We start from the raw sequence: 26,586 nt of genomic DNA on the forward strand, positions 1-26,586 counted from the left end.
TGCATTCAATGAGAATTGGTTGATTTAGTTCTAAAGCAATTATTCCTCAAGCAACATCGGTGTGAGTGAATAGGGGTGCACAAATGTAATGAGTGGTTGCTGATATTTTTTTTTTAAAAGGTGTTCAAATTTTTTCTCTCTCCTATATCATTCAACTGTCTATCCTCTTTATTTCACAGCATACAAATCCCAAAGGAAGTCAGAGAAGTGTCTTTGAATTTAATCCCTATATTTTCCAAATCCAGTGAACATTATTAGTTTTCTTTCTAATTTTTGTTGTTAAACAAAATTGGATGAACTTCACATTGAGTCATTTGCCTCTATTTAAATGCCAACTTTTACATTCAGTTGACTCAATGAAGTGTTTTCCAAGCCAGTGAATTGTCCTAGCAGAATGTTATGAAGACTGTGAACTATCACAAATACTTTTGAGAGAGAACAACATGCCTGTATTAACTACCTGACCCTTACCCAATCTCTTAGGATCATTTATCCTGTAACTGGTTTAATCATACCACCCTCTATATAATCCCTGCCCATATAATGAAGCCTTCGAGAGCAGATTTCTGCTGGATTCTGAATGACACTTATTTCTCTTGGAACCAGCCGACGGTTAAATAGCAACTAAACAGTAGGTATGTGTGTTTTATGTGTGAGACTTCTGTTTTGACCGATGAGCTGCATCTCACAACATTTAGCAACAAAACTCATGGTTGTTTTCTATTCTGTTTATGACACTGTAAGTCTCAAAATTGCCACAATGCTTATTTTTCTAAATAAGACCTGGAATTTCCAAAAGCTGAGCTCATTCTTTAATGTATTTCCAGTTCTAAAACATGCTGCATTATGTATTTATGAAGTTGATCATTATGCATACAAATTATCGGACTTAAAAAAATCTATAAAAGCAGAGATCAATTTTTAAAATGTCCTAAAAATAAATATCCAAATAGCCAGCCATCACTCACCTAATGAGGACAGATATTTTTAAAATGTAAGTGACGGGTCCATGAAAGTGGAGTTCCCATAGTCAGCATCAATTTATACTTCAGATCATGAGACAAAAGATTACTGACACATTAACTGTAGGAAATCCTTCTTCACAGGCATGTTACTACTGATGATAATGTTTGGTGATTTCTTAAGAAATCCTTTGTTATTTGGGTATTACAAGAAATAAGATAATGTGGATGATTATAGGGATAAGGACGTATAAAATTATGGAAAAAAGTTCTAAGTTGAGATTGAATTTTGGATGCTCCATCAAACGTTATCAATGTTTAAATGTAATTTTATTATCTATTATATTGTTAAAAAAGGTTTTAAGGGAGTTTGGAGACTTTAAATCCATACTGCGGGACACGTAACTTAGTTCTATCAATGTCTCATATCTTTTCTGGACACTCTACATAGGAGAGCTGCGATTTATGAATTAGGATGACCATCTATTTAGGTATAACAGTCAGGGAAGCTGAGAAAGCCAATAGGGTTCTCTGAGATAATTTCTTGTTATGTATTTTGGTGGTGGGAGCAGTGAGGGACGGGTTAGATGGTTTGGGAACCTGCCATAAGGATAAAAGAACCCACATCAAAGCCAGAATAAAGTCCTGTTGGAGATTCTTGATGTAGGCTTTAAGAAAGGAATACAAACAAACCTCATCAAGGCTGTTTAGGTCCGGAGAGGGCTGGAGCCCTGTGGGAGATTCTTGGTGTATTTGTTTGGTACTTGGTTTTTTTTATGGTTCTTTTTAAGTGGCTTACTCTGTGCCAAGCACTGTTCTAAGCACTGTGGTAGACACAAGTTAATCAGGTTAATCAAGTTGATCATTTAATCAGGTCTCACGTTGGGGATCACACTCTTATCCCCATTTTACAGATGAGGTAACTGAGGCCCAGAGGTCACACACAAGGGGTATGGATAGGTTTGAAGAAAGAGAGGCAAATCCAATCTAGGCTGTTTAGGTCCTGAGAGGGCTGGAATATGATTTGAGATATGGGTCTTTCTTAGGGACTAGCAGAGAAGAAAGCTTAAATTATAACTGGCCCAAGGTATGGCAGAATAATGGGTGAAGTAGTGTCACGTAAACTGAAAGATGAGTGAGGTTGCACTGGCCCCAAGTCATCTCTACAATTTGGGAGTGTATTTATACCCACACTTATTACTTAGACATATGGGTTTACTTGAATTTTTTATATTTGTTAAGCACCTATTATGTGTCAGATACTATACTCTGCCATTTAAGAATAATAGTAATGATGATGGCATTTAAGTGCTTACCATGTGCAAAGCACTGTTCTAAGCATTGGGGTAGATACAAGCTAATCAGGTTGGATGCAGTCTATTTCCCACATGGGACTCATTAAGACTGGGACTCATAGTCTTAATCCCCATTTTACAGATGAGGTAACTGAGGCACAGAAATGTAAAGAAACCTGTCCATGGTCATATAGCTAACAAATGCCAAGAAGCAGTGTGGCTCGATGGAAAGAGCCTGGGCTTGGGAGTCAGAGATCATGGGTTCTAATCCCGGTTCCGCCACATGTCTGCTGGGTGACCTTGGGAAAGTCAGTTCACGTCTCTGGGCCTCAGTTACCTCATCTGTAAAATGGGGATTAAGACTGAGCCCCACGTGGGACAACCTGATCACCTTGTATCTCCCCCAGTGCTTAGAACAGTGCTTTGCACATAGTAAGCACTTAAATGCCATCATCATTCCTATTATTCTTAAATGGCAGAGTCAGGATTAGAACCCAGATCCCTCCAACTCCCAGGCCCGTGCTCTATCCACTATGGCACGCTGCTTCTCAATTACAATTTCAATTCAGTACTATTGTTATTCTCATTATTATATTATAATATTCTATTTTTTCAGGTATTGTGCTTTTAAACTGTCAAATCTCGTACATGTAGTGGTTCTAGTTTTCAAAATAGGGAAAAGTCTGGATTGACCACATGTATCTGAATCATACTGGTACTTATTTTTAGTTCATTAATCCAATAGATCCTTTATGTATTAATGATGATGATGGATACTGGGGTTGTTAATGGTTGCGGTAATAAAAGTGTTTCATGAAAACGTTTTCTAGAGGGCTATATAAATTTTTGATAATGAGATTTTAATTGCTTTTATTTCTATTCCACTTGAATGATTAATCAAGTGCACATGGGTGTCGAACACTAATTATTTGTAAATCTTCCTTTTCTCTCAATAACAACCAAAATCGGATGGGAAGATTCCAGTTAATGGCCTTCAAATTTGAATTATTATTGAAAGAAATTAATATTTGCACACAGGAGGATCTCACCTATCGAGTTCTAATTTTTATTGTTTTTACAGCTCTAAATAGCTTCCCGCTCTTCAGAATAATGCGTGAGTGCTCTTTTTCCCCACTTTCTAATGATGGACTTGTGAAAAACATACACCACACTTTGTCACTGAAGCTTATTAGAGCGCAAAAAATTCTGTATAACCTTGTCAAACTGAAATCAGATAGAACATGCCACTGTATATAGCAAATTGAAGAATAAGACTGCTGCCTTTTGAGGTTTTTTTTGGTTTTTGTAATGAGCATTTCAGGTGAAAGGTATGCACCATTCTCTGCACATGCAGGGTTTAGTAATTTCTAGCTTGTCAGCCTGTTTTGTTTAGTGGCAGCTTTACTTTTCAAAAATGACATGCAGATCCATCCAGGCACAGGTGGTTTGCAGAAAGAGAATACTTTCCCAAGAGACACGGAAAGATGAGTGGCACTGGTTCACCTCAGTGGCTTAGATCTAATGAAGGAATAAAGATAGACTCTCACCATATGTCTTTTAATGCACAAACCCACCAATCCTTATCCCTCCATGTGCACTCGGTGTGGTTACAGTGGAATCACAAGCCAAACCCTTGCTGGATGTGTTCAAGAAAAGTTAGCCATTGGCGGATACTGAAATCAGAATTTGTTGCGTGAGTGCTCAGATCCTGGAGAGCAATGGTCCTAGTCTTTTGTTTGAAATGGAGGGGCAAGTAACGGTTCACATAATATGACAGTAAAGAGCTACTTCACTAAATCATTTTTTGGAGCCTGTCCTTGATTGCCACTGTGCAGATATGTTATGCCACGTATGAACATCTTGACTAAAAGCCATTCACTGGATTCAAAAAACCTTGTGGGACTACTATTGACACGGTTCTTGCTGAGGAAACGATTTCGGTAGAAACTTAGTAGAAAACAGGCCTGGGAGTCAGAGGACTTGGGTTCTAATTGCATTTCTTCCACTTGCCTACGGTGTGACTTTGGACAATTCACTTACCTTCTCTGTGCTTCAACTTCATCATCTATAGATGGGGGTTCTTCCTCCTACTTAGACTGAGAGCCTCATTTGGGACAGGTACTGTGTTCAACCTGACTATCTTTAATTTAGCTCACCTCGTACAGTGCTGGGCACATAGTAATCCCTTAACAAATACCAAAATTATTATTATTCTATGAATAAAGAAAATAATTTACTTAATTTTCTTCAATTTTAATTAAAAAACTGTATAGCAGTTTGAATCTAGGACTGATGACAGCATAAAAAATGCTTTCAAATCAAATAGCTGAACCAAAGTATCACTTCTGACTCCCATTGATCATCTGTGTGTAGACAAACCACCCAAATGGTGGTTTCTTTCTCTCATCTGGTGGGCTCATCTTTCCTGTGGTCATCTTGCGCAAGTGGTAGGACAGCTGTGTCTCATTCTGGAGTAAACATGCTTATTATCCAATAACACTTATCATAGAACAAATTTTAATTTCTTCCATCTCTAGCCTTGATTACCTTTTCCTTCCCTATATCTCTGCTAAACAACAATTATAGAAATTTTCCTAAGTTAAAGTAAAAGTTTCCCATGGCCCTTTTGAATAGCATAAGAGTAATATGTGCTCCTGTATCACCAAACAGCTGAAATTATACCTATTCAAATGAGATTGAAAGTTTTTTTAATGGCATTTATTAAGCGCTTACTATGTGCAAAGCATTGTTCTAAGTGCTGAAAGTTATTACATGTCACTAATTTCAGTGCATCTTAATTTTTGTATATATCTTTAAATGCTGCCAATTTAGAAAACCAAAGCAGAAAATGCTTATGCTATAATGTACTTTATAACCAAGATTACCAATTTATGGAGGAAACCTGTTTTCACAATTCACAGAGGTTGAAAAATGATAATGTGAAAACTACCACTATGATAAGCTTTTCACCTTATGAAGGGAGGGACCCAGCCGAATTTATATATCTGAATATGAAGTAAGTTCTTAAATATACCTGTTTTGAGATACGTATGCTCACACCAACATGATAAATAAAACACTTGGTTAACAATATCTGCATTGGACTAGGCAGGATGATAATGAATTAATTTTCAACTCTGTATTTCCTACAAGAAGGAAGCACTTATGTACATATCTGTAATTTACGTATTTATATTAATGTCTGTTTCCCCCTGTAGACTGTAAACTCATAGTGGATCAGGGAATGAATCTTCCAATTCTGTAATATTCTCCCAAGCACTTTAGTACAGTGTTCTGCACACAATAAACACTCAATAAATACCATTGATTGTTTGATAATTCAACTACCCTGACTGACATAACCTCAGTTCCTAACGAAGGACTAGAAGACATGATAGCCACCATTTGACAGTTCTCTAAGATAGTCTGCTGGGCCTGCTGGTTCCAAGTTCTTCTGGAGGGTGAAACACTTCTAGGACTTGCCCAAGATGAAATGTGAGCATCCTGAGTGAACTCTGGAACCAACCCAGCCTTCTGATATGCTGTGTTGTAGTGAATACCTCCACCTGAAAGGCCTTAGTTTGGGGAAAAAAGGGTTAAGCAATATTGACTTGTACATTTGCTACAGTAAAGGCTCCTATTCCACAAGTGGGACTATAAATGTAAACTCTTCCTCTAGACAATAGTAAGTGTGTCGTGGGCAGGGAGATGTCTGTTTACTGTTATATCATATTCTCCCAAATGCTTAGCTCAGTGATTTGCATATAGTAAGTTCTCAATAAATACAATTGACTGAAATGTATTTTGGATATTCTGTATATTTTTTGGAAAATGCAGGTTATAAACAAACTAGAGGGCATTCTGAGGTCTCTGGCTCATGTTCCTTTACCTTTTTAAAAAAATTGTATGTGTTAAGCACTTGCCATGTGTCAGGCATCGTCCTAAGCACTGGGGTAGATACAGGTTTCTCAGGTTGGACACTGTCCATGTCCCACATGGAGCTCATAGTCTTAATCCCCATTTTACAGATGAAGTAACTGGGTAACAGAGATGTGAAGTGACTTGCTCGAGGTCACACAGCAGACAAGTGGCAGAGCCAGGATTAGAAAGCAGGTTCTGATTTTCTGGCCTGTGTTCACCTGTACATGTGCTCAGTTACTTTGATCTCTCTAGTTGTAAATATTTTTATGTTTATTTTCCCTGATAGAATGTATCCTGCATATGGACAAGGGATGTGCCATCTGTAGTTACTAAGCTCCTAGAACAGTCCACTGCACCAAGTGGCACTCAATAATAATAATAATAAAAATGGCATTTGTTAAGCGCTTACTATGTGCCAAGCACTGTCCTAAGCACTGGGCACTGTTCTAATGTTCTGCTACTAAGTACTTAAGATAAAACTCAGAAAATTTGCTGTACATGTAAAATTTCTGAGATTCCTAAAACAAATCAAAGGTTTTTATTGCCCATTTTTACAGTCAGTCCATACTATTTGTTGTGTGCCTGTTTGTGGGGCCCTGTACTAAGAACTTGGCAAACTACAACTGAATAAAAGACATGAAGTATGTGCAAATAGAGGAGAAAAAAACTGATACAAATGCAAGAAAGGGATAATTAGATAAAAGGTGTCATGCATTCATACAAGTCAAGAATATGCACAAGTGCTGGGCTGTGTAAGCCTACGTGCTAAGGGCAGCTGTTGGTTGTTGGCATATAGATAGACAGAGCTTAACCAGGGAATCAGTCTGGAGAAAGTGGAATTTTGGGAGAGCCATGGTCTGGTGGATTTGAAGGGGGAGGAATTTTCTGGCAGGAGAAAAGGCATATGCTCACGGGACCAGAGGTGGGAGGAATGAGGGATGAGCAATGCAAATTGGGATGTAGTGGGAGGGAGATATTTGGTCTTGCAGTCAAATATCAGGAGTTCCTGCTCTATGCAGAGAGGAATTGGTAATTACTGGAGGTTTTTGAGAAGTGGCGACTGGTATGCAGAACTCATTTTAGAAAAATGGTACAGGTATGCCAAATGAACTATGGACAGGATAGAGAAGAGACTAGAGACAGGGGTGATCAAGTAGGAAGCTTACACAGCAGTGTAGGACCCAGCCGGGCACTATGTACCTGGGCAGCATAATGGCGTGCAATTAGCTTGTCTGATGGTCACTGGAAAAGCTACAAGTCTAGGAAGGGCGAGAAATGAATTTCAGTGATTACTTAGGTCCATCCTGTGCCCTCTCGTTAACCAATCAGCCGCTGGTGTTAGGTTTTCCTGCACACTGTGGTAAGTGATTTGAGTGGCTTTTAAAAAAAGGAATATGTAGATATTTCAGGTAGCATGTCATCTCCTCCCTGGATCTAAGGCAGGAATAGAGATTTTTGCCACCAGTCATTTCAAACCAGATGCTTCACTCTGGCAAGGTAAGATATTCACCTTGTAGCGGTATTTTTCTGATGAATTTTTCCTGCAACTTTTGGAGGTTGGAATCCATCTCATGCTCATCTTAAATAAATTCCAGTGGGATGGAATTAAACCACAATTTAAGAGAGATTTTTTTTAAACATGTGCAATATTGAATATAATGCCCCAGGCCAAAGCAATTTTATATACTATTGCCAACCTACAATTCTTTCTCTTTTCAAAACCCAACGGCATAATCAGTCAGTCAGAGGGTATGACTTTCCCACAGGCACACTGCTCTCTCCACTTAGTCATGTCTGTAAATGAGATGTTTTATCTCAGTGACTAAAGAGAAGGCAGCTTTAAGATTTGTCCAACTAACGTGCCGTCTGGATGCTTTCAACCAGAGATGAGAAGACCAACCATCAGGCTGATCCATTAGTGCCCTGCTTCTCCGGCTCTCTTTTTTCTCTTGCAGAGCTTATTTTTCTTGTCGTTTTTAAAAGGAGCTGCTCCAGAGGAAGTTTGCTCAAAATAAGTACATAAAATTAATTAAAGTTCTCAGATGAATACACTCACCAGCAGGGAGGTCTCTTTCCGTCTGAGGAGATTGATTTCATAGCTAAAATTTCTTCTTGGAGTTATGTTGGCCTTACATATTCCAGCCTTTTTTAAATATGTTTCCCCCTTTATTATAATTCAATCTATGGGCTCCCTCATTTTGACTGCCTGATAGTATATATGGACAATAAAAAAACATGTTTCAGTTCATTCTGTTTATAATATTTCATTCCTGGCTAGCTGCAGTAGTAATGGATGTCACAAGAGAGGGTATTAATTGCGTAGGCTAGCTGCAGATGAATGATCAGCACAGAGGAGCATTTCTCATTCCTATTTCAGTTCAGAGCCGTTAACATTTATAATAGCAATACCATGAAATGGAAATTTTAGCTGTTTGAAAGCATTCATTTTCTATAGGACTGAATTCCAAGCAGTCTTACTACTACTTGCAAACTGCTTTGACGGTACTTTTGGTAAGACTTTTGTCTTCAAATAATAATAATAATAGTTATGGTATTTAAGTGCTTACTATGTGCCAGGCAATCTATCCTTATTCCAGGCTTCCATACTTCATCAATTTCCTCTTTGTTGCCCCCAGCTATTAAAATGAAGACTATTCTGCTTTCCTGGAACAAAACCTCTCTTATTTCACATTCTAAACATGATACTGAGACTAAATCCAGATTAGCTTTATTGGGGATAGTAGAGAAGCTACAAGTTTTTATAGGATTTGCAGAAAGAATAAATTCTGTCATCTAGTCTGACTCTGTTCCTCAGTAAGGAACGAATTGACCAGTATAGAATGAACACCCAATAAATAGCCAAGTCCTTAGATACTAGTTTTTGAAAGTAGTACAAGTCTGAGTGGGCAGCATAACTTGATTCTGTATTTGAGTCTGTAATCTCTGATTGGGTGAACACCTTTCTGTCTCTCTAGTGTTTTCATGACATTTGTAATCACCAATAAAAGCTGAGAGAAATGAAAGTAGCAGCTATATTGATACTGAATAGCTGGAAAGGCACACTTAATAGTTCTGGACTTCCCAGTAGTCCAGAATATACAAACTTTTCTAACTACAAATCCTTTTTTTACCATCAAAACTGAAGCTCTGACAGTATTTATTTTAGACTAGTGCAAACTGACTCTAACATCTACAATTTTATTTTGCATTTGTACTGATCTCTCAAGAAACAGGAAACCAAGATATCTCATTTATATTTACCTTCAAAATGCAAAGTTCTGAGTGAAATAATAGTTTTGTCTTTCATTCTTTCTATTAGCAGCAGCAACTTTAAGAGTCTACTCTATGCCGAATGCTTTATGAGACACTTGAGGAACATACCAAAGAAATTCAAAAGGAATAACTGTCCTTGAGAAGGTTACAATTGAATATAGCAGGGATCCTGTCTACCAACTCTATTAACACTCCCTAGGCCTTAGTACAGTGCTTTGCAAAAAGTAATCACTTAATAAATGCCATGTATTGATTGAAGAAGACAAGCAAATATAAATTCCAGAATGCATTGTTTTGAGGAATGCATAGAATTGAAAGTTGGAGTGTAAGCATGCGTCTCTCTGCTTTTGTATTTTTTTTTTTTCAATCCACCAATAGTATTTGTTGAGCATCTTCTGAGTGCAGGCTTGGGAGTCAGAAGGCCATGGGTTCTAATCCCAGCTCCACCACTTGTCTGCTGGGTGACCTTGGGCAAGTAAGTCACTTCACTTCTCTGTGCCTCAGTTCCCTCATCTGTAAAATGGGGATTAAGACTGTGAGCCCCACGTGGGACTGGGATGGTGTCCAACCCAGTTTGCTTGTATCCACCCCAGCGCTTAGAACAGTGCCTGTAACATAGTAAGCTCTTAGCAAACACCATAATTATTATTATGTGCAGGGCACTGAACTAGGCACTTGGGAGACCACAGCACTATTAGTAATCATGTTCCTGACCTAAAGGAGCTTACAATGTAGTGAGGGAGACACACACTATAGTATATTACTAATAGCAGAAAGTAATAGTGTATAGAAAATATTAACATAAGTGTTAGGGGGTTTTTGGTATACTTATGTGCTTAGTAAGTATATAGAAAGTGTTGCTGTTAAAGTTGGGGGATATAAAGTGGGGAAGATTAGAAATTAACTTGGGAAGGTCTCCTGAAGGAGATGTGATTTCAGAAGGTCTTTGAAGATTGGGACAACAGTGGTCTGTTAGAAATGAAGAAGGAGGGCATGACGTGAGTAAAAGGTCACTGGAGGAAGTGGTTCATTCATTCAATCGTATTTATTGAGCACTTACTGTGTGCAGAGCACTGTACTAAGCGCTTGGGAAGTACAAGTTGGCAACATCTAGAGACGGTCCCTACCCAACAGTGGGCTCACAGTCTAGAAGGAGGAGACAGACAACAAAACAAAACATATTAACAAAATAAAGTAAATAGAATAAATACGTACAAATAAAATAGAGTAATAAATACGTACAAACATATATACATATATACAGGTGCTGTGGAGAGGGGAAGGAGGTAACTTGCGGGGGTTGGGGAGGGGGAGGAGGGGTTAATTTCAAAAGATTGAAAAGAGCAGGCTGGTGCATTTCTGGTGATAAGATGCAGGGATTTCTTATTTTTGGTGTGAACTGTGAGTGTGTTCAAAATATCTAAAGGGACTGTTAAAAGTTGGCAGGGAAATGCAGAGAAGCAAAGAAATAATTCACATTTCCCAGGAAGCAAAGGGACTGACTCATAACCTTTGTGCCACAATATAAGGCACGGTCCTGGATACTACCACTAATAATAATAATAATAATGATAATGATGGTATTTGTTAAGCATTTACTATGGGCCAGACTAAGTGCTGGGGTGGATATAAACAAATTGAGTTGGACATAGCCCCATCCCACGTGGGGCTGACAGTATCAATCCCCATTTTATATATGAGGTAACTGAGGCATAGAGAAGTGAAATGACTTGCCCCAAAGTCACCTAGCAGATAATTGGCAGTGCTGAGATTAAAACCCATGACCTTCTGACTGCCGAAGGCCCATGCTCTATCCACTACACAATGCTCCTTCTCTTACTTAATGGAGCCCAGCTCTTGAGTCTTTCTTCCTTTCTCTCTTACTCTCTTTCCCTCTCCCCCTTCTCCCTCTCTGGCCCTCTCAGCACTGGTGAGTGAGGCAATTTCAACTAGCTCTATGAAGCTGACTCGATATGGGTAAGAGGATTGGCAGGTAGATTAGGAACATGGGAACATTTGGGAGTTTTCTGGGGTAAATCTTAATTTGGGGATTTAAATCTGATTTTGAATTTACTTTCTTGATTTATTTACAATCATATCATCAATTAAAATATTATTGGTTAGTAGACATGTGTATTAAGAGTTTTACAGTCCTTCAAAATGCTCAGGCAGTGTTCCCTTTCAGATTCTGATTCGACTCCACATCTCATTTCATCCTTTTTAATGCCTGCTTGGCAAAGACCCCCTTAAGGCTATTTATTTTAGCCAGGTGGCTTCTCTCTAAAAACAGCCCATCATCAATGCTTTCAACTTTCATCTTGTACTTCCCAAGCGCTTAGTACAGTGCTCTGCACACAGTAAGCGCTCAATAAATACCACTGAATGAATGAATGAGTGAACTCTCCTACTCCAGGATTCCCCAAATGTTTGGCATGAACATAAAATCTATGCCCAAGAGTGTGAACAGGTTCCACACTCAGCAGACTCCATGCCCCTGCCAAGAAAATGGACCACTTCTTAAGCCCATCTGCCAAAAGGTTTTGAGGTGATTAACATACCTAATACAAAAACTCTAGCAGTTATTGAACAGAATGACGCTCCTTCCCCCAAGCATGTACTGGAGCAGGCAAAGCATTAATGATATACATTCTTCATTACAAAAGAGATTTCCATTAGTCAAGGGTACACCAGTGGTATCTCAGCAGTCACCAGTGGTGACTGGATTGTTGATGAACAACACATCCCAAGTCTTCACCAGTGAAACTGAAGCCTCATGACTGGACCCCAGTTACCAGTGAGAGGCTCACCTTATGGCCCTTCCCCAGGGCCATAATGAACATTTTGAGCATATCTCATCAGCACCATAAAGTAAATTGGCTTCATCTTGGAATTAGAAGTTGTTGTAAAATCCCTCCCTTAATATTCTGATAGCTCTGACAAAAACAACCTCTATATTACATATATGCACAATTCCATCATCCATCCATTGGTGGAGCTTAGTTGTGTAAAGTGTCAGGCTCATATAGAAGGTATAACTGTGACCAAAGAGAACTCAAGGAGCAGGAAGTAATGCCAATAACTATCTTCCATCAATCAATGGTATTTATTGAGGGCTTACTATGTGCACAGCACTGTACTAAGCACTTGGGAGAGTACAACAGAATTAGCAGGCATACTCCCTGCCCATAATAAACCTATAGTCTAGAGGGGTGCCAGCAAGATTTTCTTTTGCACACCCACTGCCCTGAAAAGGGCTCACCCTCCTTGCCACAACCAGAAGGATGGAAAGGAGAAAATGGAAGCTAACAATGGACTAGAACCCAGGAGTCCTGGTTCCCAGAGAGTGCCTGGGCCCTTCAGCCCATGATCTCCACCCTTGCCCTTCTTCACGGGGACTAATATTTCCTAGACTTCTTAGAAATTAGACCCTCTGGGAGAAAGTCTGCTCCAACAGGAGTATAAGAAGCAGAGACAGTTTTTAAATGTAAGGGAGGATGAGCTTATTTTACCTCTCTCCTCACTCACCTTCCTCCAGGGTCCTGCATAAATCTGCAGGACTCTGCAAAGGTGCTTGTTATAGAATGCCCATTTAATCATTCATTTAGAGGATTTTAAATTTAGCTGTACATTCCTTTGTGTTCTCTTCTTTCCATTTTAAATTTGAATTCCCACATATGACTTTACAATTAGAAAATAGCAGAGCTGTGCATTTTTTCCCCACCTCTTCCTTCTAGCAATGATTTACCTGCTTTTGCCAGGTGCTACGTGGTGAGTGGCTATTATTCGGCGGTATGGAACAGTGAGTGATAAATTGAGATTGTGAAAAACAGAATATTTAATACCCCAACTTAGATCCTTTTTAATGGCAAACCACACTGGCTACTAGATCACAGAGACTGATGGATGATCAACACTGAAGCCAAGAACTATCAGTTTTAAAGGAAAGTCTACACCTGAATAGTTTCCTAATTCTGCCATCAGTAAGGTAATAAAGAGCAAACGCTTTTTATCACACAGAGAGATCTATAACCACCTGAGTCCAAAGCAGCAGCAGAATGTCAGCCCTCCATCTATGAGAGGCACATGAAAAAATACAAATCCTGAGATTGCCTGCTACAGAAACAATGAGTTTCCTCATCTTAGTTTCACAGTGTAAGATGAGAGGGAGGTGGAGACAGTTAACAAAGGTGAGGAAAATCCAAATTTTATCCTAAGCAAAAATATTTTGCCTTAGTGTTCTGCCCATTTCAGAGCAGGCTGAATAATCCAGATCATTGCCTCAACTGTCTGTTCATATTCTAGTGTTGTTTTGCTTTTCAAGGTTCCTCAGGTACCCTCATGGTTAGAAGCACTGCTTACAATCTTATGTGTGCATATATAAGGAGCAGATGGGAGAAGCAGTCACTGAAAAGATTAAGCCAGATGAAAGAGAATGAAATATTTCAATATAGATTTGTTCTTAGGCAGAGTGTGAGTTATTAGACTGCTTTAGAAATTTTCTGCATTCAGGGATATAATCCATTAAATAATCAGCAAAAGAAACCTTTCAAAATTCATCTTGGTTGCTGTACCTGTTGAAGGAATTATGCTGTTAAAAGGGTAAGGTTCTCCAGCCTTAAATCCTATAACTTCAGTGCTGCTTACTGAATATTTCCTGTAAGCATTCAAATGTAAACTTTTGTGAATACTTTCACTAATAATTTTTTAGATTGGGGTTTCAAATTACCATCCACAGTTCTGAGGCTAGAATTTACAAAGTGCAACTGAGAAAATTCTGTATATATCAGGGAAGTAACAATTAAGAGTGAGAACATTTAAATGATGAGGATGATTGAGTCCTACAGAATAAAACCTAACCATCCAGACTGCCGTCCAGATAACAGGAAGTTCTCCAGGTAAGTGCCCAGACCGCTGTCAATTTGAGATTGACAGGGTCTGGGCAAATGAATGCAAGCAAAGACATTGGGTATCAGCTCGTGAAATATTCCTCTATGCTGGAGGTGTATTAAATGATCACTGCTAATATGAAAAGCATTCTAAATTGCTCTAAAAGATAAAAAGGGTAAAGTTCCCATAAATGATTACTTATCTCTCCATTCTAAAATGCAAATGGAATTCATTAGAGTTAGAAATGCCACTCAGATTTCAACGTTTGGGGTTTTGCAACTGCTCCATTAACAGAGTAGCTTTTCATATTTATACAACCAGCGACAAATGAAACATTCTTCTCAGTGTGCAAAGGGCAGATCTTTAGTTTGTAATGAACCTAAATGGAGCCTATTTAAACACACTGTAATGTGGTCTCCGTGTTTCAATGAGCCCTTCATTACTTGTGTCAATAATCCTAGGTAAACTATTGTTGAACTTCACAGCATTTATCTAGCAGCATGAACAGCATTAATCCACGGGGTGCTTTTGATGAATTGTGGTTCAAAAAGGTAAGCCAAAAATGACTACTTGCAAAGTGCTTTGAGAAGTATTTATTAGAAATATGTCAACTGCCAAACTACCTAAAGGTAACTTGGCTATTTAGGGAATCATGCTGCTGGCCAGCTTGCAAACACTAGAAAAAAAATCACACATTTTCTCCACTTGAATTACTTACAAAAAAGAGTATGGCATACTTTCCACCTAACAATATTGTATTTCTGTCACTTCCCTTCTAATTCTCTGGATTTCTGTGGCATATTGCTTCTCCTGCATTGTATACCATGACCCAGATCCCCTGCTAACTATTAGGGGAAAAAAAGGAAAGGTAAACCCACTGACATTTTCATAGTATGAGACTCAGGACAGGAATCAGATCTTTGCCAAGGTACTCGAGCCCCCACAGTACAGCATGAATGGTCTGGGTTTGTTATTGTTTCCCTGAGTCAGACAAGGGGAGTCCCACATTGCTCGGGACCTATGGCTCTGGGGATAGAGAAACCAACTTGCCTCTGGAGTCATGATGCTATTCACTAGGAGTATTCCCTGGCTCTTGCCATGCTACCCTTCCAATTTTAGTCCATGGTAGGATGGAATCTTTAATGACTTTTGAAAAATTAAAAAAAGTCCACAATCAGGAAAGTACACTTTATGAAAAGATATTGACCAAATCGTTCCCAAGGATTAGTTTGTTGGTTGTTTAATCACAGGCATATAGGTATACATGTTTGTTTTAGAGATCCCTTCTAGTTTATCATTTGCTGGCAGAAATCATTTGGGTTTGAATGAAATAACACAAGCGTACAGTTTTATACGTGCCTTCCCATCATTGACAGCATTTTCACAAAGGTACTCACCATGCACAATCAAGACATACTCTGCGCTGCTTTGGCCGATAGAGTTTGTTGCTTCACACCGATAGGTACCATTATCCGTTTTGTTTAGGAAAATAATGTTTAGATCCCTACCATTCACAACCATTCGGTCTGGGTCTGGTAGTTCGCCTCCATCCTTTGTCCACAAAACTGGTTCAGGCCTGTTGAGTGCAAATGAGTATGTTAAAGTGAAAACGATCCAACTCAGCTCTACTATAACATATTCAGCTCTATTATAGCATATTCAGAGGAGACCAGACTGGCAGTGATTAGATGGTGCGAGTGATGCCACAGAAACCAGCGTACCATAATCAATTCTTTGGAATAGCTTCTCGGGCCTGAAATCTCCATGAATGAGAACTACGGCAGAATGCATTACTGCTGCATTTAAAGTAAAGATGAGTAAAGAATATTACATTCCAGAATGATTGTCTATAATGTCGACCGTATCTTCACTTCTCCCAAATTAAAAAAAAGGCATAAATCAGATTAAGAGATCAAAATCATCAATCCTTTCCAGTGAAAGAATGGATTATGGTGATGGCATAAATTATATCTGTAAATTCAGTTAAAAAGAGAAGCAAGTCTGTCCTTTAGGAATGACAGGAAAATGTATTTTTCTGATAAACTATACGAAAAGGGAGGAAAATTCATCCCCAATTATTGTGAGACTATTCTGGTAAGTTAAGGGAAGGAAAATTGGGACTTGAAGGTTATCAAACTGTTTCACCCCTAGAGGGTAGAGATCATGTATATGGATTTCTAGTTTACTCTCTCAAGAGTAAACTAGTCTGTGACTGTGAGTCTGTTTCTAGACTGTGAGCCTCTTGTTGGGTAGGGACCATCTCTGTATGTTGCCTATTGTACTTCCCAAGCGCCTAGTACAGGGCTCTGCACACATTAAGCACTCAATAAATATGATTAAATGAATGAATGAAGAGCTTAGTATAATGCTCTGCATACAATAAGTGCTCAGTAAATGAGGTCGATTGATTTAGTACAGCAGTGTCAAGGCTGCCAATATTCTGGAACCCTGTATCTTGATAGGAATAGGAGATTGGCCCAATGGAACTCCCACCTATTCAGATTGGAGACATTGGATGTTCCTATCTCCTATCCCCAGCTTGCTGGAGGGGAGAGATCTGGGCAGTATATTTGGAAGTTTTTTGATAAGTGAAAGGAGATTTATGACTTTTTCACTGAATGGCCATTAGATGTGTAACTTTTTGCCAATTCGGCATTCAGTACCTCTCCATTTTCCCAAATCCCACGAGTGAGTGAGCGAGCCCTCTGATTTGCTCTCTGATTTGCCTTGATGTTAGAAAATATTTACATAGTTTATCCCCAGTTTAAGGTGACAAAGAATACATGGGCAAGCTAGGATATCTGTGTGTTTTCCTTATCTCTGTCTTCCTATTTCCAACTCTTCTTTTCTATGTCCCTGGCATTTTTTCCTCACTAATTGTCACTTCTCTGAGAGCTCTTTCTTGGCTGTTTGTGTTCTTGTTATACCTCCCCTAAGCACAGTTATTGTATTTCTCTTTCCCCTAAGCCTCTGGCTCACTCTTGCTCAATATAGACAGTATTCCAGGCTTCAGCAAGAATGGGATTATTAATCAATCAATGCTAGTTTGAGTGTCTACTGTGTGCAGGGCACTCTATTAATACTTAAGAAAATACAATACAACAGACCTGATAGATTCAATCCCTCCCCCCCAAGGAGTTTATAGTCTACAGGATGAAACAGCTATTAAAATAACATGGTTTAGTCATTATTAAGTATGAATTTTTCCAAGATTAGGAAAGTATAATAAAACTTCAAAGTAAAGTATAATATTATTTTTAAAAAGGGATTTTTATCCTACTACAGGAACAATACAGAGAGCTGTGAGAAAGTAGCAAGAAATGTGGTAAAAGTCACTGCTGGCATGACACAGTGCAGGACTCTTCACTGTAATTTGCATGCTGAACTGACAAGGTAGTTCTAACAGCTAGAACTATGAAATGTGATTAGAATGACATCGGGGTTGGTGCATAAATTAAAATAGTCTACTCATGGTCCCAATTAAGGCTTAAAATGGCAAAGCTCCATAAGATCTCTGAAGAAACATTAAGTGGGATTTAGAAGGTTTTGATACAATTTGTGTTTAGTCTTAATAAAGAGGGCCCTTAGGCTTTCCCTAATTGACATCCAGGAATGATCACATTTCTTGGTGCAAATGGAAAACAATCTCCCCTGCTGCTAAGAGATGATTTTAAAAGTGACTCTCGTCTACAGCTCCTTGTTGAGTCCGCTAAGGCTTAACAATAGTTAGACCCGAAAAGCAACTGAGCATCGAGCAAGGAACAAGGGGGCTAAATGAGAATGAAAAATAAATGAACATTTGCCTGCCAACCTGAAACCATCTCTCTTCCCATGAATCTGGTTCCGTAGTGCTGCTGCTACCACTTGTCCCATTACTCTGTGCTGTCTCTGGTGCATGTAAACCAGGGGGGCCTTAGCTACCGTGATTTCACCAGGTCCTAGTTTCCCATAGGGAGGTACTGGGGAAAGTGGCAGGAGGCAGAGGGAGATGGAGGGCAGCAAACTGGAGGGTTGGGGAAAAGAAGCTGTCCTGCCAGCTGTATCAACCACAGGGGGCCAATCTAAATGGTCTGAGTTTCACTGCAGGGATACATGGGGACCAATGCCTGCCTACCCTTCACCAATCCCAAGCAGATAAGAATTGATAAATTTGGCAGGGGAGACACACAGATTTCATTCCAATTTTTCGCATCCTTCATTTTCAGGAAATGATCCTGCCTAGCTAACATAATTCCATCCTGCTGCATCTTTAAAAACTTTTTCTTTTAATCCATCCTTAATGGAGATAAAGTCCATCTGGCTCCAGATCCTGCAGGAGCTCTTTCGTACTTGCAAATAGCTCTATAACACCCATCTTATGCATTATTTTCTATTTTTTCTTTATGTTGCTATATTTGCTTAGTAACAACAACGGGGATTATTATGTTGCATTGGAGAATCATGTGGGGTAGGATTAGGTTTTTAGAGTAATTAGAATGGAAATCAATCGCATTTTCAGGGTATTAGGGTAACAAAGTTAGAACTCCGCCTTCTAGTTAGTAAAGTCTTCTTTAGACTTAGGCAGGTTGAGATGTTATATGACAGATCTCTAAAATCAGTTTCTATGAGGATTTCTAACCATTATTATTAAAGAAAAGTTCTTTCCTTGTCTTGTAATTCTAGAATGTTGAGTGCTTCAGGTCCAAATTCACCCCAGGAATCTGAATGCTCACAGGGACCCAAGGTTTTTTGTTTTGATATTTCTGTCCTGCTTTTTCCTTCTCATAAAACCTCTGTAATATTTTATTTGTTCAGCATAGATACATTAAAATATCTTAAATCTCTGTGTAAGTCCTTTTGTGAAAATAGATGGGCTTATTTTCCTGTTTGCATGTTGAAAAATCCATGATTCCAAGATGGGTATTCAAGCAATTCAGTTACTTTAGAAAGGTTCAAAAACCTTAAGTATCACCATCTGTACTTTGCCTGACAGGGGTCAAAGGCTTCTGGATATAGTAATCAGTGAAGCACGTGAAGAGTGGCTAATTCAATCCTACTTCTTCCATTAAGTGAAAGTGGAAAACTCTGACTTTCAGTTTATCTACTCATCTAAATTCTTCAAATCCTTAGTTATTGAAGTAAGACACTGTGAAGAGGGAGGAGCCTCATTAACTAAAGATTTTAGAGAAAATGATAGCTTCAAGGGAATGATGCAAGTATCAGAGTTGAAACCACAAAAGCGAGTGGGAAAACGCTGTCCTTCAGTTCCGACGCTGATTAAGCTGGGTTGCACTACTTGACTCTGTATTTTTAGAGGCCCTTCCCACAAAGTTTTGCAGCTGAAATGGGAAATAGCCTATATTCAGCAAGTAAGAGCTCTCCAAAAGACTTGAAAATAATAGCATTCTGAAGCGTTCCTTTGAAAGCCCTAGTCGATCTCTTCCTGATAAGGAAGTATTCACTGGTGAATTATTTTAATGACTCTGAGAAACAAGGTCTCCATGCTGAAGCCTGAAAATTGATCTCCAGAGCATATAGAATACTCTTCTGATAATCAGATTGTGATGATCCTGAAGAGCTATCAGCTATTTGAACTGAAGAAAAAAATGTATGAGCTTCCTTCAAATGTTTTGAAATTGAGTTCTGTAACTAAAACCATTAGGGCCTGTTTTCCAAACACAGTAAGGTTCAGGAGCTTATCAATTTCTGAATCTGGTGGTTGGCCCTATAATTTGAGTGGGAACTAGTTCTGCCCTTAATCCTCCCTCATCCTGTTTCATTTGATGTTGCTTAGGTAGTGCCCAACAATACTCACACACTCTGACCTGGTGTTAGGACTGTGCTCTGTAGGAGTCCTGCCCTAAAACCAGCTCTGAGTGAGTCAGGGTTCACTGGCATCTGATGGCCCCTTCAGCAGGGGTAAACACCTGCTTCACTGTCCCCTAAAACGGCCTCTTTCCATAATGGGCTACTAAAGGGAAAGGTGGGCCTCCTAGGAGGCCCGCTGCAAACCAAGAGAGCGGCTATAAGGCGACCAAGGCACTATTACTCCAAACTTACTCCGGCTGGACTGGAGAAACTGTTGGTCTGTCCTAGTAATGGCACTGTTAATGTGCTTTAGGTGACTGCTCTTCTAATGCATGTTCTTTTGTTTTGAGCTGGTCACAGAGCATCTAATGCATGCCCATTAAAAGAGATGTCAGAAAGTCATTCTTAAGCATTTCTATAATGGGAAGAAAGCCCAGTTTACCAAGTGTTATTTCTAATTTCCCTAAGGATGCTTTTGTCTTGAATTCATCAGCTTTGAAAACGGCATAACTGGGTAGAGAATTAGTACAAACAGAATTCTGAAAACCGAAAACATTTAACATCTGTTATAGCAATTGGGAACTTGTGGCCAGAATCAAAGTCCTACCAAACTTTTGCCTTTTCCAGTAATCCTCTGGGGGCACATGTAAACAGGCCCATAAGATATCTGAATTCTAAGTCTCAAATCCTAAAAGCAATCTCAGTCCAGACAGATCAGGTAAACTTATGTGCAAAGAGTAATTTCCAATCCATTGCCTTTACCTCGATAAAAACCTTGGAGTTCCAATTCTGATTTTAAAGAATGTTGCACTACTGTTATGGGGGGTTTGTTACTTTTTTCCGTTTGTTAGAACAAATGCAAACCCTTTCAGAGCTCTTAGGATCAGGGACTGTTTCTAATCTAACTGGTATTTACTCCAGTGCTTAGAACAGTGCTAGGTACAGAGTAAGTGCTTAATAGTAGCATAATTATTTTAGGAACCCAAACCATTTCAAGTTGTTCCTTGACTTAAAAAAATCCATCAATGAGAAATGTTTTCTCATTTCATTGATGTGAAATAGATTTTATGTGCCCTCACTGCCAAATTTAAAATTTACTTGCTTTTCAAATGAGTTAAATCATGATCAAAAATATTTTCATTTGAATCAATCAATGGTATTTGAGTACTTATTATGTGAAGAGCACTGTCCTAAGTGCTTGGGAGAGTAAAAAACAACTGAGTTAGTATACACGTTCCTATGTAGCTTGCCTTACGCACTGTGACCAAAATACCAAATACTACGTGGTTATTCATTGTGTACTTAATTATGGTGGATAATCTAAAAATATGCATCTGTGCCATTGAAATTGCCATACTGCTTGATACGTTTTTTCTGCTCTGTACAAAATTCTTCCCGGTGATCAAATGGATATCCACAGTGCAAAGTAACACTCTCTCACTCTGGTACATCATTTGGTATTTAATATAGCAAATATATATTTTTGATAGATGAGTGGATCAGTAAAATTTTCCACATAGCCAGTTAAGTATTTGTAATATCTCCCTTCCTAGTGGAATCTTAAACATATTTGACTATAAAGGTTAGTAGCCAAATGTTTGCATATCGTACAAGTTATTGGCTTTTTGTTCTGAGAAACCTGCTTACCTGGAAAGGTGCAGAAAGGGTATTTCTGTCCTAGATCTACAATCTCGCTTGCTCATGTGGGGCTTTTACATGACATTGGAACATTTAATTGAAAATGATTGCCTGCTGGTTCACCACAGATGCCCAGGATAAATAACAGCGGCATAGATTACTGAGATCCAGCTTCCTGGTTCCAAAACAAAACCAAATACATTCTGTCCCACTTCCAAGGTAACCACTTATGTGCTTTGAGAGAGCGAAAGTGTGATTGAATTGGGAAGCCATGAGGTGGAAGAAAAGGGCCATCTGGTCTAACCTCAAAAAAGAAGCTCACAGGGGTAGGACAGCATATGGGTAATTAAAAAAAATGAGCAGATCAACTCAGAAGCAAATTGATATGTATAAGTACCCGAGTATTATGCTTTCATGAGAAAATACTGAAAATATAGATCACGTTTCCCCTAAATTTCAAATGATTAAGCATGGTAGCAGGGTATCCCATTGATGAGAGCAGAATGTATCATAGTCTACCAAGTGCAGTCACTGGTTGTCACCTATTTCATCCCACACTGGGTTTTGTTTTAGATTGTGTGTGTGTGTGTGTGTGTGTTCAATGGCACTGAGATCTTTTTCCTGGTCTCTCTATGAAGGGTTTAAATACAGTATTGGACACACTCAGGTAGTCTATGAATGGCTCTTTAGTCTAAATACAGTGGAAAAATACTACGATAAAAGTATGGAACTTTTTCACAGTATAATTACTGTGTAAAATGAGTTGACATAGTTTTGATTTAGCAATAGACTTAGGTAAATTTATGCACAAATTGACCATTTCCACAAACGGTTTTATTAAGGTAAAAGGTTGATAGTCTACAAGTTTTATTAAAACAAAAACAAAAAATACTGGTTTTCTGGGGGAAAAGTGCATTTTACTTTTATGATACTTAAAAAGTATTATTAAGATACTTCTAGAAATATGGATAGACATTAGGAATCTAGCCAAAGAGGAAGGAGGATTGAAGAAACTCAGGGGACTTAAAAAAAAAAAAAGACAAATTAGTTTGGTCTTCGCTTAAATCTACAATGAAAACAATACCTTAAAAATGTATGTTTGTGCATTTTATTCGAAGACCAGCATGCCTCAACAGTAGGGTTAAGTGGAACAACTTGGTTCAGGCCCAACATATGCAGCTGTTTCCCAGGAAAATGGCAAAAGCCTTCTGTCCAAAGCAGCCAATATGGCCTGACTGTTCAGAAACAGCCACTGGAGTCCTCAGAATCAGAACAACAAAACAACATTAGCATCTATAAGAGCAGGCCACACACTGTAGCCATAATGCAACCTGAACACATCTCCAGTTAATTTCACAGCCAATGTGCCTTTATTTCTCACCAGTGTGATCACTGATAAAAGAAGCAGCCACCCATGGGTCTTCTGATCCTACCTAATTGAGAAACAACACAGCCAGGCACACATTGCAGATGTAATTTAAGTTGACCATAAAGGAGAAAAGAGTAGATTATTCAAAAGGTTGTCTCTTACTGAATGACTCTACTTGGGATTTGTGAGTCTAAATTTGGATTAGTATCTTGGTAATTCCCATATCCTGGTAACTCCCGTTGGCTACATACCTGCCTGCCTCTTTACTTCTCTGTTGTTTTTGTTTTCTTAATTGTATTTGTTGAACACTTACAGTGTGTAGAGCTCTATTTTAAGCCCCTGGGAGAATGCAATATAATAATGTTCCCTTCCCACAAGGAATTTACAGTCTTAAAATAATACCATGGTTTTTGTGCTTCAGCTCCCATTCTTCCCTAATCTTGGCCAGCCGTCTATAGCTCATTGCAGCATGGTGAGGCAACCGGAGTTTATTAGGATTCCTGCTCAGGTCCCCCAGCCCTGCCAGAGAAGAGACTAGGAAGCCATGAAAGTGGTGATGGGAGCAAAAAGATACTGGAATGGGAGCATCCAATAGGACTACCTGGTATCAGTAATATCGGAGTTACTACCAAGTAGCACACCAACAATATAGTCAGGTGACCTAGCTGGATGTCAGGCTCATGTGACTCTGTCACTCCCAAGTAGAAATCCAGCAAAATGGTACCCAGGGGATAATCTGGTTTAATCCACAGTATGGTTGTTTTCTGTTGAATGAGAAAACATTAGTGGATTAATCCTGTTACAGTCACAGTGGAAGAGTATCATTCCTGTACTGCCCATGGAAAAACTGAGGGGCTCTTCATTCTTTTTATCCAAATAGTGGTGTTACCTGTGTGTTTGAGAACTTAAAAATACCAAAGATCTTGCTCCTCTTTTTACACTGCATACTCCAGTGATGCTAAATCTATAATTTTTTTAGTGTCTTCACTATTGCTCTGTGCCAGTTGATTCCTTGCTAAATGCTATACTCCATATATTGCTAGTTGTATATGTCCACCCAAATTAAAGTCACAGTAAACTTGAAGTCACAGAGTCAACCTCTGCCTCTTGTCAGGAATTTTAGTTTCTTGCTATGCCTCCTGGGTTCTCCTCTCCTTGTCTCCCTAATTTGGAATTCTTCTCTTCCCTGTGCTTTCCCCACCGTCCACTGAAGACTCTTCTCTGCCACAATCCTCTCTCTAGCCTTGATTCTCGGCATTGTCTCTTATCATTACTTACACCATTGTGTTCCCTTTAGACTGTGAGCTCCATGAGGGCTGTGTCTGCCCTAGAGTTTTAGCACAGTGCTTGGTAAGCACTTATCAAATGCCACTATTACCAGCACCGTTGATGCAAAGCATTGCACCATGTGCAAAGCATTGTTCTAAGGGCCTGCGAACATACAATAAAAGTAAAAGGAGCAGCCCCTGCCTCAGAGACCAATGCAACCTGGAGTTTATCTAGCCCGCCAAATCTGCAGTTCTCACTTTAACTTAAATGGTAGGGCTGGGAACCTCTCCCCCACAAAAACAGTAAGGGAATTAAGACTTAATGCTTTATTTCATTCCTGAGTGAGTATCCTATACTGTCAGCGCAACAGCCAATCTCCAGAATCTGTGCACCCAGAGACTGGAAACCACCTGGCTAAAGAGCCAATGTTAACTCCTTGATTATGAGCAACTGCAGTCATTCTGACTGGCTTTAAGCATTGTAATAATTCTGAAATTTGGGGGAAGCAGACATCACAAACTTGATGCTCTTGTGCACTTTGCTGTACACGTGGGTTAGAATTTATTTTTGTTTACATAGATTTGTTTGGAAATTTTTGATATTTAACTCACTGAGCTGCTGTGATTTATGACTTATACTTTACAGCTTTTTCCCAATAAAACAGCCAAAACTGTCCTTTCCCTAAGTCCTTTAAAAGTCTTAGTCAACATACTGAGAAGTAAAATATAGTATTTTATGTATAAAATTAAATGTGCCCTCTATTGGAAAATGAAACAGCAAATCTGAGGTCTGGAAGAAAATCTTTTGATAATCTAATGGGATTATTATAAATTAAAGAGCCTTATAGCTTTATGCCTTCAGCATGAGAAATGAAAAGAATAATTACTTCTCTCATAATGGATCCTGAAGTACAGTCTCAAATCTGGTCACAAATCTGCCTTCAAATTGGATGGCAAATATATTTTTGTTGTATTTCTGGAACAAACTCTCAGTGTGAATATAGACAGTCTGCTTTAGCCTTCAGATCATATTTCAATCCAAAAAGACAAGCAAGCAGGCCTCAAACCATGTCCCCATGATGCCTGGTCTTGTTGGCAAATGTGAGTGATCACCTCCTCTTATCCTACTCCCTCCAGTTAGGGCTAGGTCGGGTTTGGAAAGCAGCATAGCCTAGAGGAAAGAGTTTGTGCCTGGGAGCCAGAGGACCTCGATTCTAATCCTGGAGCTGCTACTTCCCTGCTGGGTGATCTTGTCACTTCAGTGACACTTCATTTCTTTGTTCCTCAGTTTCCTCCTCTGTAAAATGGGGTTTAAATCCCACTCCCTCCTACTTGGACTGTGAGGCCCACATGGGACCAGGATTATGTCCACCCTGATTTTCCTGTTTCTGCTTAGTACGGTGTCTGGCATACAGTGAGCACTTAACAAGTCCCATGAAAGTAAAGAAGAGGCGACTCTTTTAACCTGGAGGCCCAAAGCCCTGAGGAAGAGCCATCTATCTGGGCTCTTCTCTATTCTTCAAGCAATGGCAGGATGGAGGAAGGTAGAGCAGTGTTATTTTCTTAAATGCCTTCATGCCATGGCCTAAGGACTTTTACTCTCTTACTGTTGTCCCTCCTTTTAAAGTACATGGCCCTCCTCTGATACCGCTTATTCCCGGTGACTTATGTCAGGTGGATTGGACCAGTTAAACCCTTCTCATTGTCTGAGCTAGGTGAATGTGTAATGGGCCTACCTGGTATATGGGGCTCTTCTTGGCAGGCATCTCACAAAAAACATGTGAAGATGATTGAGCCTTGCAAGGAAGAGGAGGTTTGCCAGGCCAGAGGAGCAAGGCCACAGCAGTGTGTTTCCATCAAAATTAATGGTTAATATAATTAGATCTCTAACATAGGGTGAAATAGTGAAGAAGCAAATTATTCCTAACTCTACTGTAAAAGAGCTGTGCTCAGAATTTCTCTTAAAATCTGGAAATACTAGCATGCTGTTTAGTTGCTTGGGATAATCCAGACTTGAGCTAAGAAGGATGAAATATGGAAGAGAAACATTCCGGATGAATATACTAGTGAGATAAAACAGAGAAAAGAAAATTCCCATTGGCACTGTGCTCTACTTAAATGGAAAAATTGTAAAACTTGATTTTGGAAAAACACACAAATCAAACCTTGCAGAATATGCTACATAT

At 39.1% G+C, this 26,586-nt stretch overlaps 1 protein-coding gene across 6 annotated transcripts in view; it reads right to left on the bottom strand.

The window, feature by feature from the left end:
* CADM2 (cell adhesion molecule 2) overlaps positions 1–26,586 on the bottom strand; it is an 861,189-nt gene that overhangs the window by 70,663 nt on the left and 763,940 nt on the right. For 4 of the 6 annotated variants that reach the window (XM_038766103.1, XM_038766109.1, XM_038766104.1 and 1 more), the window contains one exon: positions 15,736–15,914. In XM_038766103.1, the coding sequence (XP_038622031.1) occupies positions 15,736–15,914 (179 nt within the window). The remainder of the gene's footprint in view (positions 1–15,735; positions 15,915–26,586) is intronic. The other 2 variants (XM_038766108.1, XM_038766105.1) reach the window with 1 other exon arrangement.

This window comes from Tachyglossus aculeatus, chromosome 24 (assembly GCF_015852505.1).
Source record: "Tachyglossus aculeatus isolate mTacAcu1 chromosome 24, mTacAcu1.pri, whole genome shotgun sequence".
NCBI lineage: Eukaryota > Metazoa > Chordata > Mammalia > Monotremata > Tachyglossidae > Tachyglossus > Tachyglossus aculeatus.